Raw genomic sequence first — 14,433 nt, forward strand, 5'->3', positions numbered from 1 at the left:
TGGGGGGAGGGGCTGGTGAGGGGAAAAGTGCTATTTTTAAAATATATGCAACCTACTGCATTTTTCTGTCAGTGAAGGGGAGGAGCACATTGATAACAAATTATGAATGCTTACAAGTTTTTCCTTACACCTCAAATCCCTAGGGATTGAAAATGAACTCTGCTGAAACAGAAAGAATAGACGTGAACCAGAGCCACAGGGAGTTTCAGGAATCCCCATGGAGCTTTGAACGGGATGAAATGTTTTCCATTGGGGTAGAAGAAGTAAGTTAACACCTCATGGGCCCTAAAGTCATCTGATACTAACTGTTCTTACTGAGCACCTGCCCCCAAGTTAGAAATTGAAATTTTCCCAAGCACTATTACTGCCTTATCATCATATATTTTCAGAGTGCTGAGTTAGTCACCTTTCATAGAATCAAGCAAGGTAAAGTGAGGAGTCAGTCTGTAAGTTGGCTGAACTTTAGCCTACCCTTTGCAGACCCTCCTGTGGAATGACTTTCTCTGCAGGTGTTTGATATTTTGCCCCTCTCTGGAGTGCTGCGGCCACACAGTAGCCACCAGATATCATTCACCTTCTATGGACACTGTGACATCATTGCCCAGGCTAAGGCTCTGTGCGAAGTGGAAGGAGGACCCACCTATGAGATCATACTAAGGGGAGAGGCCTCCCTGGTCAACTATTCCTTTGACACCAAGGATATTAACTATGGATTACAGGTATTGCCAGCCATGGGGAGGAAGTTTCTGGGTTTGCCTTCAATACTGGTCAAAGTCCTTGTGCCCTCATCGCTCCTGGAACCTGCAGTCTTCATAGTCTCACCACCACCCCTGTCCTTGATCCCTAATCTGCTTCCTAACCCTGATCATCCTCCTACTGCCAACCACGTGGCAGACATTTTCACTTGCTTTTCTTATTGTCTCCTCAAATTCTGCATGTTAGACCTTAAAATTTGGATCTTTATTCTCAATCCAAAAGCCCACCAGCTGCTTTATTTCTTTCAGTAGGACCACTCCTTTCTCAGCCCCTTGAGTTTATGACCTCTATGGAATTTTCCACTGCACCGTGTCCCTCACCTCCCCACATCCTTATACCCTCCAGGGTTTGTTCCTTCATCAAGCATAATTCTTCTGAGCTGGTTTTCCTTTCCCATCACCAACGCAGTTATCACACTCCAGGATCTCATCAAGCCATGCCTAAATTACTACTCAAACTATGATGTGTATATGAATCACCTGGAGTCCTTTTCAAGTGCAGATTCTGATTCAGTAGGTCCACGATGGAGCCTGAGACTCTGCATTTATAACAAGCTCCCAAGTGATGTCGATGCTGCTGGTCCACGGACCCATGGAGACAAGGGACTACAATGCATTCCTGGCTTCTACCTATAACCCATCTAAATATCACTGTCAGATAGATTTCCCCCAGATTACATTTTCATGCCATCAGTCCCTGAACAGTTAACCCCAGCGGCATTTGGAAAAGCAGCATAGAGAAGAAAACATTGCTTTGTGGTCAGAAGAACTGGGAGGTTATCTTACTTTTACTTCCTACTGACTGTGACTGTCACCAGCCTCTCAAAATCTCAGCGTCCCTCATCTATAAAATGGGAATGGGGTAGCAATTCCTATTTTACCAAGTGGTTATGGTTTCTCTAGTGTCTTATCAGTACTGTGCCTGGATCAAAGAATGCATTCAATCATGAGTCATTCTGTGGATCAGAGCCAGGTTCCTCCACCTGAGTAAGGGTATCCTAAGTCCCTCTATTAACTGATACTCCCTACATATTGAACTTTGTTTCTCATGATTTCCCACTATAAACCATTTATTCATTTATAGTCAGACTGATTTACACACTAGCCCTAATGCACCCCAGCCCTTTCTGCCTCCATCTTCCCTGTTGTATTATCCCTTTCATCCTCCACTCTGCCAACTCCAAACTCACACATGCTGTGAGACCCAGCTCAGCTCCATCCCTCTGTTACCTTCCACCTGCACTATATTCTCTTGGCACTTAAGTATAGTCTTTGCCATAATATAATAATATAATGTGCTTTCCAAATCTTGCTTTGGAATAATTGTCAATTCTATGTCTGTACAGCTTCTCTTCCCAATTAGGATTAGTGTTATGTACTCAGATACTGTATCTCCTACCAAATTTTAATGGGGATTAGACTCCCCATTATATAGCCACTGCATGTATTATTACTGAATTGCATGTGTACATGTATAAGTTAAAGACTGTGCTGAAAATCAAATTCACCCAACACCTATTGACATGTTGACTAAATAGAATTCTCTTTCACTCCTTATCTCCAAGGCCTTCTGGGTGATTGGTTCTGGCTCAGCTCAGAGTACTTCCTTTGAAGCAGCTAGTTCTTGCCCTAGTTTATTCTAAGAGCCCCATAAGTGGCTTCAGTTTGTGATTATTGGACCTTTTGGATTGTGTTAGCAAAATCTCAAGAAAAAGAACATGTCTGGCCTATTTCTCCCATGTCTCTCTGTAAAAATAGAAACATTCACTCTAGAAAATTCTGAACTCAAATCTTATCCAAATCTTCTTAATGTAAAAAATCTCACTTTAAGATCCTCTAATATGAATTCCTTGTGGTGAAGAAAGAGGTCTAAGGAGGTTACCCACAGCTGTACTAAACTAAATTAGCTGTTAGAAGACCTAAGACTAGAACCAGACTCTAGGGTCCAGTGCTCCTCCCACCCAGGAGCCACCTGGTTGTGCTACTAAAATGTGGATTGGCCAGCATCTACCCCCTGGAGGAGGGCCCGGCAACCCGCTCCAGTGTTCTTGCCTGGAAAATCCCATGGACAGAGCAGCCTGGCGGGCTACAGCCCTTGGGGTCTCAAAGAGTCAGACACAACTGAACGAACTTAGTACACAGCACACACCTCATGGAAAATGAAACACGTGTATGTGAGGCATGCCGGTCAGAATGACGGCAGAATCTCGGAGGGTGGGTGGCAGGGGAGTCACTCTGCTCCTTTTTCTCCTCTCAAGCTGTTCGACCATGTCACAGAGAGTGAAATCACACTCAAGAACACTGGGAAAGTTGGCTTTGAGTTCAGGGTTCTGACTGACCCCCAGTCTTCACCAGACAACCTTCTACCAGGAGTGCCACTCATCCAGCCTCTCTCAGTAAGTAGCCTACCCCACACCCACCCATGACAGCCACTGATCATGGTAGGAGGGGCCCAAACTCAAACCTGCAAGCCGCACCCTAGAGTGTATATATAAAATGGGATATAACAATATATAAAGTTTCATTTTATACATTTTTATTTTTGTGTTATTCAAGACTCAAGATTTAATGACTATTAAGTGTTCTTCCTGGACTGTATATTTTACCTATTTTAAATAACCACTTTCTTCCCTTTTAATGCTGTTTACTTTGAATTCTTCTTTGTTTATTAATATTAATTCACAATATTAATATTGCATCTTTTGAAGTAGCATCGTAACTGTCTTTCACAAGGTTTCATATGTTGTTTTTACTGTGGTTTGGTTCTAGACATTTTATAGTAATCATGAGTGTATCTTTTTCTTAGTTGTATGTTCATTCCATCATTCTGGCTTCCTGGTAGCTCAGTTGGTAAAGAATCTACCTGCAATGCAGGAGACCCTGGTTTGATTCCTGGGTTGGGAAGATCCCTTGGAGAAGGGATAGGCTTCCCACTTCAGTGTTCTTGGGTTTCCATGGTGGTTCAGACAGTAAAGAATCCGCCTGTAATGCAGGAGACCTGGGTTCAGTCCCTGCGTTGGGAAGATCCCCTGGAGGAGGGCTTGGCAACCCATTCCAGTATTCTTGCCTGGAGAATCCCCATGGACAGAGGAGCCTGGTGGGTTACAGTCCATGGGGTTGCAAAGAGTCAGACATGACTGAGCAACTCAGCACACAGCACACCTTCATCCTGAGGATCTGTGTCTTTCATTTCTTATCTCTTCAAGTATTGCTTCTACCCTACTTTCTCTAGTCTTTCTCTAGTCTGCTAAAGCAAATGTTAGACATATGTTGGACCTTCTCACTCTGTCCATGTTTCTTAACCTATATTGCACATGTGTATCTCTTTACTGTTTATCTCTCTATACTGTTTTCTAGATAACTACCTCAGCTCTTTCAGTTAACTAATTTTCTTTTCAGTTGAGTATAATCTACTGTTTAACCCTCCTCTCTTAATTTCAGAAATTCCATCTGATTGACCACTTTCACTTGGGATTTTAATTTCTTCATTTATCACTAATCATTTTGTACATTCTTTTAAATTTTTCTAATTGAGTTATTATTATTCCTATTTATGTGACTGTTGACTCTCTTTCATTATCAGTGCTTTCCCTGTATGATATGTAATCTTTGACTTGGGATCATCTTCAGCTGAGATTGTTCTCTCTAGGAGAGCCTCATTCACCCTGGATTGTAATGTGATGCTGCCAATAGTGTCGCACTTGTTTTTGCCAGGTACCTCAAGGGGTCAGATTTTGAGTTAATACTTTGACCTGGATTAACCACAGTGATCCGTCTGTGTACATGAAGACTCCTTAAGTTTGCGTGACTCAGGCTTTTTCTTATCTTCATTCTCTAATTTTTCCTCAAAGAATATACATCAGTTGTAACATCAAAAGACAATAAAATATGTTAAAAAATTATTAGAGGCCCCTTCAAAGATGACTTTTAAAGCACTTCTAAATAACTTGAACCTATAATAGCATTTTTCCTGGTTTATATTCTAGGCTGATTTGCCTTTTCTGGTAGTTTTTTACCATAAAATTCTCCTGCTTTTATTTTCTGATTACTGACCTAGAGTCTTTATTTTGTGACTTTATTCACAATTTTTAAGATTTATTATATGATATTTGATGTATGTAGAAGATATCCATGTCACATGTGTTTGACTTACAGAGCATTATAAAAAAATGAATACCCATGTACCTACCACCCGTCTTCAAACTCAGAACATTACTAATATATTTGAAATCACTTGTGTGTTGGTGCATGCAGTTCAACATACTGCAATCTACCCAGGCTCTTTTTGTCTCTCATATACTTTCTGGCTACCCCCGGGCCAGCAACCACTAGTCTGAATTTTATGTTTGTCATTCTCTTTGTAAAATACAGTTTTATTACATATGTATGCATCTTTACATCAAGTACTTTTAGTTTATCACTTTATCAAAACTTCTAAGCACCTGCAATGACCAGGTATTTTTCTAGAACTTGTAATTGAATAGTAAACAAAATATACAGCTATACCTGCCCTCAAGGAGATTTTGTTTTATGGGATTTTGCTCTGTCTTGAGCTTTATAAAAATGTCATCAGTACCTGTAATTTGTGCAATTTTTCCCCCTAATATTTTGTTTTTAGTGCTAGTCTACATTGTTGCATGTAGCTATAGTTCATTTATTTTCACTAATGTACAATACTCATTTTGTAACTACTACATTGAAAGTAGTTTTCCTTTACCCTGACAAAACACATTTGGGGATTCCACACCCCCACACAAACAAGTTTTGCTGTTAAATAATCCTGCTACAGATACTCTTGTGCCTGTGTCCCAGCCAACAGGTGGAAGAGTTTTCACAGAGAATTTTCCTACGAGTGAAATTTTGAGGTCATAGATTATGCATTTGTTCAACTTTATAAGGAGGTGCTAACACAGTTTTCATGGTGATTTTTTTCTGTGAAAAATCTGGTGGTTTCCCACCAGATGTAAATGAGTTTCTTTTGGTTCATAGTCTTACTGAAATTTGGCAAAGTTTGGCAATCTTATGGTTAAAATTTTTTTCATTATGATCTTAATTTCCATTTCCCTGATTACTTATGAGAATAAGCAGCTTTCACTGTGTTGACTTGCTGTTCCGGTTTCCTCTTTTATGAAATGCCTGCCCATATATGCTGCCTATTTTCCTATTGTCTGTCCTTTTCTCACACCTGCATAGGAATGAATCTTGGGAGAGCAGTGTGAGTGGACACTATGGCAACACTAAGCCCTTGAGATTATTCAGTGCATCAAACTGCTGGAAGCAAGAGTCTGTTGTAAATTTTACTTAAAGTTCTCTCTGATCTTTCTGCTGCATAGGGTTTTATCAGTTCCCATAAAGAACAAGTGTTGAAGGTTTATTACTTACCTGGAGTGCCTGAGATCTTTCAAAGAAGTTTCCAGATACAGATTGCCCACCTGGACCCAGAAAATATTACTCTGAGTGGAGAGGGAATCTTTCCCCGAATCTCCCTCGATCTCCCCAGGAACCTCAAAGGTACTTCTACTCCCTGTAATATTTCCCCACTGGATGACAAGATGCATTTTAGCTGCTTATCAAAAGAGTGCCGGCAGTCTGCATTGTTTGTTTGGCAGTCCTCCCTTTTGTGTTATCCCTCAGTTGCAAAACACATCAAGAGTTGAAATTGACTGGATGACCTGAGATGAGTGCAACAAGATACATCCATGACAGTCCCAAATTAAGACGTTTGGCCAATTTCGCCATTATTAAATTACAGAGTGATCAGGACTTCGTACTTCCAAATGCCTTTTCGTCCATGGCATGTTCCTTCCAGCTGCACTCTCTCCCTGAGTTGTCACTCATGGTTGGCCATTGAGAAGGCTACAGCTAATTTTACTGCAAGGAGTACAATTCTCAAAATATAAACTGTAGAGAGAAGCAACCAAGGTTCCAACCCCTTATTCTGGCACTACTCAGTTTGGGAGCTAATTTAGACTGTTAGCCCACATCCCTAGCCAAGGCTTTTCTGGGCAACATCTAGCTCCTGGAGCCATCACTGTGTACCAGAGTATTTCTGTCATAGCAGATTCTGAAGCTCAACTAAGCAGCTTTTTGAGCCATGGACTGACTCTGGCTCTTTCTTCCTGACATGGGCTGCAGGATGAGGAGTCAAGAGAAACTTGTCACTCTTCAGGTTCCTTGAAACCCACATTCCCTAAGCAGCTTCAGACTAAGCTCTCCCTCCTCAGCCTTTCCTCCTACCACACTCCCCAAAGTCACTAACTCACCTGTTGATTCATTATATCCCAATTGTCTGCTTCCTGAAAATATGAACACAAGTATTAGTAAATCTAAGACCATGTTACTCTCTAGCATCTAGAGTTCCAACCAGACATAGGTTAGTCCAGCTCCACATACAATTTCAAGAAGGAAACCCTTTGCCTCATGGCTGAAAACTGGATGCCAGTCTGGCCTCTTTATGGCAGTACACATGTTTAACCAATACAGAGCTTTAAAATAATTTAAATCTGAGTATTAGTTGGGTCTTCACCACAGTCTCAGCACTTCCTGTGGTTTCACAGAGGCACTTTAATTACTTTATCTATTTGGGCATTTGAATTTGTGCTGGCTTACTGGTGAACTTGAGTGTCTGACATTTCTCCCGCCATTGCCCACCCTCCCTGATTCAGGGGGACTGTAGCTTATTTAGTTGTAGTTAAAGCAACTTGAATCAAATATATTGTTTTAGTTAATAGATAATCAGTAAACATGAAGACCAACCTAAGGGTGACCATCCACCTGGGTTTGTCCAACATGGAGAGGTTTCCCAAGTGGTACAGCCGTCTGTGCTTCAGTTGGCAAAATATCAAGTAAGCTGGGATGCAGTTGGTCACCCCACAACTGGTTCAGGATGTTACTGCCATAAAGTTCTTGAGAACTAGATAGTAGCTCACTAAAGCATGATGTTATTAACTTCAGTGAGGTCTCTGGTACAAAATATCCTCTGAAGCAGAGAAAACATGGCAGGCGAAGTATCACGAGGTTCACTTCCCTTCTCACTTTATTGACCCTGAGCTTTGAATCTATGTTTTAGGCATAATTCATATATTTCTAGCCATCCAGATTTCCTTCTAACTCCAACCCCCACAGGAAGTGAAAAGTATGAGATCTTCTTAAATCAGGCCAGAAAAAACCTAGAGAAAGAGTGCAATAAACGTGAAACGCTTGATCACTTAGAGACACCAGAGGAGAATGTGCCTGACGATGAATCTTCTGAGGTAAGGTTGGCTTCCCTCTGCACAGGAACTAGATTCACAGGCAGCTGCAAGAAAAAAAAAAAAGTTTTTCCCAATGGTGACATCTTTTGTAACTATAGAACCATATAGAAACTAGAAAACTGACATTGGTACAAGCCACAGAGCTTATTCAGATTTCATCCGTTTTATATGTACTCGTGTGTCTGTCTATCTGCATGTCTACTTATGTATGCATATCTGTATATGTGTGTGATTCTACCCAATTTTTCCATGTATAGCTTTGTGTAAACACCACCACAATTAAAACACAGAAGTGTTTCATCTCCTAAGTATCCCTTGTGCTTAAGGGAAAATAGAATTACACACAAACTCTCTTTCCAACCCACAAAATCTTTCCACAAAGAAAGAATCCAAGTTTATTATTGATAAGCATTAAAGTAGAAAGTGCTCCATGTTTCTGCTAGTCTGCTAGGAGATTGCAAAGACAGAAAGAAATCTCAGTCTTTCATGGAGCCAAGCAGATACAATCCCACTATATATAACCCATTATATGCATGTTCTCAAAGTAAACAGTAACTAGTCCTTAAGAACTATAACTAGTCCTCGGGTAGGAAGACTTGACAGCACCATTTGTCACACTTAGTTCATGCTGAACTCGCATGGTATTTGGAATGACCATCTGTGTTAGCTAATTGGCTTTACCCAAAGGGAAAACAAACCTCTTGTGTTTTTATGATAGAGTCCTCTGAAGTTGGACTCTGTCCTCCCACGGAAACTGGGAGATGGGGCTCTGTATTCCTTGATGGTGACACAGAGATGTCAAACCATGTCAAAGAGATGGTTCCCAGGTCCTTGAGAAAGACACTCCTGGGTTATGAAACTGACAAAAGGCTTACCCTCTAAAAATATTTATATATATATTTCTAAGAGACAAAGAAAGAACTTGCAAGTTTTCTTAAGTAAATGCGCAAGAAAAGTGAAGCTGGAATAAGTCTTCATCCTTATTTTTAACAGGGAGAATTGAGCCTCTGTATTTTTTTGGCTGTGCCACACAGCTTGCAGGATCTCAGTTCCCAGGTTAAACCTGGACCGCAGCAGTGAAAGTCCAGAATACTAACCACTCAGCAGCCATGAACTCCCTTGAGCCTCTTATTTTTAATTTGTTTTTGCACTTACATGCTTACATTGATGTAGCTGTCCCCAGGCTCCTCACCCCTTTTTGCTTGGCAACCACTATAGTTCTCCATCTCTGTACTCTTGTTATGAGCATATAAGTTATATAAATGGAATCATACAATATGCAACCCTTGGAGATGTTTTTTTCATTCAGCATAATGCCCTTGAGAACCATTAACATAAATGGTTCATTCCTTACTTCATTGCTGAGTAATATTCCATGGCATAGATGCACAGTTTGTTTACCCTACTCTATCCTGCAATAAAAATTTTAACCCCATAGTTATACTGTATATCTATTTATGTACTCTGACCCTTTGGAGGGCCACAAGCCATTGCAATATCTAAGGTTTTCTGACTTTCCCTCCACAAAGTAGTTTTTGCCCCTTTGGGGTGATATTGCCCCCACTAAGAATGCATATTCTAAAAGAGTTTATTCCCTTGCTCTTCTCTCTTGCTCCAGTTAAATGCTCACCTCCAGATGGAAGTAGAACGACTTATAGTCCAAGACTATGCCATAGAACATCAGAAATCAGTTGTCCCTGGTTCCACGGATGACTTCTACCATCGGAGTCGCCGTAAACCAATCAAGTAAGTGACCTTCCCTGTCATGTTTGTTTCAGAATGTAGCAGAGCTGGTGGTGTCCTCCACCAGAGTGCTCCCTGAATTAATGGTTGATCATGTTGGGATGAAATCCACTCGCTTCACATATCTGCTGTTCTCCAGCAGCCAGCCAGCCAGGCAGGTCTCTGCCTCTTAGAAACCTCCCACTTTGTGTAATAGACAGGCTGGGCTTCAGGTGCTTAAGGACCAGCCCTGACTGCATTTAGAGATGAGGGCTAAAGCAGAAGTGTGGTCTCCTGGGGGAGGTGTCTCATCTCTAGCCTCCATTCTGGAGAGTGGTGGTTCTCTACCCCACAGAAGGGATTTCTGCAAAAGAAAGAGAAGAGAGCCTCACACTGTCTCACATATGGAAACGCGAGTGGTAAGGAGAGCTTGTTCACTGTTTCAGAGTCCAGCTACCAGAATACATCCTGGACTTTGGCTACATCATCCTCGGTGATGTCCAAACCCACATCATCAAGATCACCAACACCAGTCACTTTCCAGTGTCCTTCCATGCAGAGAAGCGTGTCCTTCATGACACAGGTGACCAGGCTGGAGACCCTTCCTATTGTATGCTGTCATTTCTGACAAGTTTCCCAGCTGTACTGTCCTGGAGAGGTGGTTGTGTTTCTTCTGGGATCAGCTAAAAGAAGTGTTGGGCTATTAATCGATACTTTGAGGGATTGTCCTGCCTCAGATGGGCTCTCTCTAGAGCAGCTCTTGACTGCTACTTTTCCTTCCCACAAAGTTTTGTTTGTCTTGGTCCAGGCTTCAGTATTGAGCTAGATCGTGTGAAGAATCTGCCTTACTGTGAAACGGAAACATTTGAAGTGCGATTCGACACACAAGGGGGCAATGTTTCTGTTGGCAACAAACAGGTCATTCTGCCCATCAAGGTAAGACGCGCCACTGGGTCCAGCTGATCCTCCCCAGCTTCCAGCCCTGCTTGCTGACCACCCTGTGATGATCCACAGCTATTTCAAAGCCATGATTCTTCCTCCAAGCCTGTACTATGTGGTAACAGCAATTTTATGCCCACTCTAGGTGGTTGGAGGGCCACCAGTTCATATCCGTCTCCAAGCCAAGGTGACCATTCCCAGTATGACATTGTCTTGTGGAAAAGTGGAGTTTGCCACAATTCAGTGTGGGCAGTGCCTTGTGGAAACTATTCAGCTTTTCAATCATCTCCAAGTCCCTTGTGAATGGTTTGTTCAGAGCCATAAGCAAGTTGTTAGTAAGGTAAGTGAGTTTTGGCCCGTTGTCGCCTTTTTTCCATCTCCATTTGTGCCAGTTTTATAATTCTAGACTTTCATTCTCTTCATTTCACCCTCCTGCTCAAAGACTTTCAGTGACAACCACTGCCTCCTGAATAAAATGTAGGCCCTCAGCCCAACACTCAAGGGCCTATCAGGCCATGCTATCTGGCGAATATCTTATCTTTGTGCCCCTGGTTCCACACATCCCCTGACACCAGGGAGATAATCAGTAAACACAGGTTGAGTGAATGGAGAATGGAATCATTTTCCAAAGAAAATGATCTAATTGTCTAATATTACTTCATCAGCTGGAGAAACACATGCCAAAATACTTAAGACGCAAACTATGTGCTGAATTAAAGCCAAAGACACGGATCTTTGAGATTCAGCCCACTTGTGGGGTCCTGGATCCTGGTGAGAGGTCCAACGTGCAAGTGAAATTCATGCCCAAAGAGGAGGTAAGCTCTAAGGAAATGTAGTCAGACTCCCTGGATCTCTTTGAGATTTACTTGAAGTCCATGCTTAATTGATCTCCAGGGAAGCTTTGAGTGAGCTGTCCCTGCTTGTTCTGATTGTGGCATCCAGTACTCTGGTTCATACGGGAGCTGTGTCCTGGTGGTTAGGAGCCCCGTTGTTGGCATCAGCGGCAGCGGCGCTGATTCCTGTCTAATACTCTGACTTCTATCAGCAGACCTGGCTTAGTTGCCTTCTTCCTCTGCGCTTGGAGAGAGCATGATTTTGGACAAATTACTCAGCCTCACTAGACCTCGGTTTGCTCACAGATAAAATGAAAAATAATAATATCATATGTCCCCAAATCCCTTATTGCAATTTCAAAATCCAATAAGATCTAAAAACTGGGCGGCGGGGGGAGGGGTGGGGTGTTGGATTTCATGAGTTTCAGACCCAAATTCATTTGGCAGAAAAACCTAATCTGAACTGACATGAAACTACTTAACCTTTATTTACCCACCTTGGTTTGCAGACTCAAACACTACAGCCACAGAAATAATAATGTGCTTGATTCCAGGGGACCCTGCAGAGGATACTTTATAACATAGGGCATATGCGGTATGTTTACCTTTTTAAAAATCTGAATTTTTAAAGCATCTGGCCCCTAGGGTTTCCGGTAAGACATTATTGACCTGCAATAGCTACCTCCTAGGGTCATTTTGACAGAGAAGGCAGTGGCACCCTGCTCCAGTACTCTTGCCTGGAAAATTCCATGGACGGAGGAGCCTGGTAGGCTGCAGTCCATGGGATCGCTAAGAGTCGGACATGACTGAGTGACTTCCCTTTCACTTCACTTTCATGCATTGGAGAAGGAAATGGCAACCCACTCCAGTGTTCTTGCCTGGAGAATCCCAGGGACAGAGGAGCCTGGTGGGCTTCTGTCTATGGGGTCGCAGAGTCGGACACGACTGAAGCGACTTAGCAGCAGCAGCAGCAGCAGCAGCAGGGTCATTTTGAAGAGGAAATGAATTAATGTGAATAAAATGCACAGCATTCTGCTCTATATGTACTGGCTCAATATCTACTTACTGTTATCATCAGTACTTGTGATAATAATAAGTACTTCCTGATAAACATACTCCCTGGGCCTCACAAATGTCTCTTTTGCAAACACTATCAACACAAAGCTACTCCTGACAAAGAACACAGTGAAAAATGATAATATCCTAGAACCAGAGAGGATCTCAAGAGGTTACACTGTTAAGACTTTTGCTCAAAGTCTAAGGCATTTGGGAGATGTTTTTCCTCTATTCTTTTAAAGGAAGAAATGGATGTGAGTTATAAAACACCTATAAAACAGTTAACTCCTGTTTTCCAGGTAACAGCTTTGATGAGATGCTTAAGAATCTAGTGAGAAGAAAGAAAAGTGAATGGTTTCATATCTGATTCTAAAATAGAGTCCCTGTCTATCATTGTCAAAATCTCTCTGATCCTTTAAAAGAAAAGAAAACTAGCGTGTTTGTCATTCTTAGGAAGTCCTAAGACTATCAGTGGGGCTACTCAAGATTTTGGATGTCTTACTGAATGAGAGAATTATCAGTAAATATAGTAAAAAACATAGATTTGTTTGCACAATTCCATAAATGCTGAATTAGAATTGATCAAAATTAATAAAATATTTCCACCAAATGGGAGAGGAATTTTTCAAGCATCATTTTTATTAAAGTATAGCTAACTTACAGTATACAGTGTTGTGTTAGATTCAAGTGCACAGCAAAGTGATTTGGTTAAATATATATATATGTATTCTTGTTCAGACTCTTGTCTATTATAGGTTATTAGAAGATATTGAGTAGAGTTCCCTGTTCTATACAATAGGTCCTTGTTGTTTACCTATTTTGTTAATAGCAGTATATATATGTTAATCCCAAAGGCTTTCATTTATTTTTGCCCCCACCCCACTATCCCTTTTGGTAACCATGAATTTGTTTTCTATGGCTGTGAGTTTATTTCTGCTTTGTAAATAAGTTCATTTGTATCACTTTTTTAGATTCCACATATGTGATAACATATGATATTTGTCTTTGGCTTACTTCACTTAGTATCTCTAGGTCCATCCATGTTGCTAATGGTATTATTTCATTCTTTTTTATTCCATTGTACATAGATACCCCATCATCTTTATCCATTCATCTTTTGATGGACATTTAAGTTGCTTCCATGTCTTGACTATTGTAAACAGTGCTGTTATGAACATTGGGATGCATCTTTTCAAATTAGAGTTGGGAGAGGAATTTATTGGCTGTGTACCAGGACTTCCCAGGTGGAGTTGGTGGTAAAGAACCCACCTGCCAATACAGGAGACATAAGAGACACAGATTCAATCCCTGGGTCAGAAGATCCCCTGGAGAAGGAAATGGTAACCTACTCCAGTAGTTTTGCCTGGAAGGTCCCATGGACAGAAGAGCCTGGCAGGCTACAGTCTGTAGGATCACAAAGAATCGGACATGACTGAAGTGACTGAGCACGCACGCATACTAGGAGCTGGTTAGCCTTGCAATCCGTACTATCCCCGCCTATATCTGCACCAGCACCGGGAGCAAGAGAAACTATTGATGTCCCCACTAACAACTCCTAAACATTGTAATGCGTTCTGAATACAAGGAGATGAATGAACTGTTTTAGAAATATTTCTCTAATAAGCAGTTAAAATATAGAAGTTTGGATCACACAAGATGCTAAACCCATAATTATATAGAAAAGCTTCATAGCCAATAATTCATTTTCTTACTCTCTCCAACAATAGGTATTTTTTGAACTTGTATCTACATCCTTACACATTCCATCCATCTGATTTTCCCCTTTGAACTAAGGTATTCAAGAGCTCCCCAAATTGCTCAGTCAATCATGCCATCCAAACCCACGCCATGGGCCCGTTTCACAACCACCTGGGC

General features: G+C 41.4%; 1 protein-coding gene across 1 annotated transcript in view; it reads left to right on the forward strand.

Moving 5' to 3' along the window:
- The window catches only part of HYDIN (HYDIN axonemal central pair apparatus protein), a 348,507-nt gene that overhangs the window by 239,319 nt on the left and 94,755 nt on the right, over positions 1-14,433 (forward strand). Inside the window, 10 exon segments of the mRNA XM_043899028.1 lie at positions 144-263; positions 510-719; positions 3,014-3,151; positions 6,089-6,266; positions 7,881-8,008; positions 9,627-9,754; positions 10,177-10,313; positions 10,539-10,666; positions 10,815-11,009; positions 11,335-11,484. Of these exon segments, the coding sequence (XP_043754963.1) occupies positions 144-263; positions 510-719; positions 3,014-3,151; positions 6,089-6,266; positions 7,881-8,008; positions 9,627-9,754; positions 10,177-10,313; positions 10,539-10,666; positions 10,815-11,009; positions 11,335-11,484 (1,512 nt within the window).

The sequence above is a fragment of the Cervus elaphus genome, chromosome 4, assembly GCF_910594005.1.
Source record: "Cervus elaphus chromosome 4, mCerEla1.1, whole genome shotgun sequence".
NCBI classification, from domain to species: domain Eukaryota; kingdom Metazoa; phylum Chordata; class Mammalia; order Artiodactyla; family Cervidae; genus Cervus; species Cervus elaphus.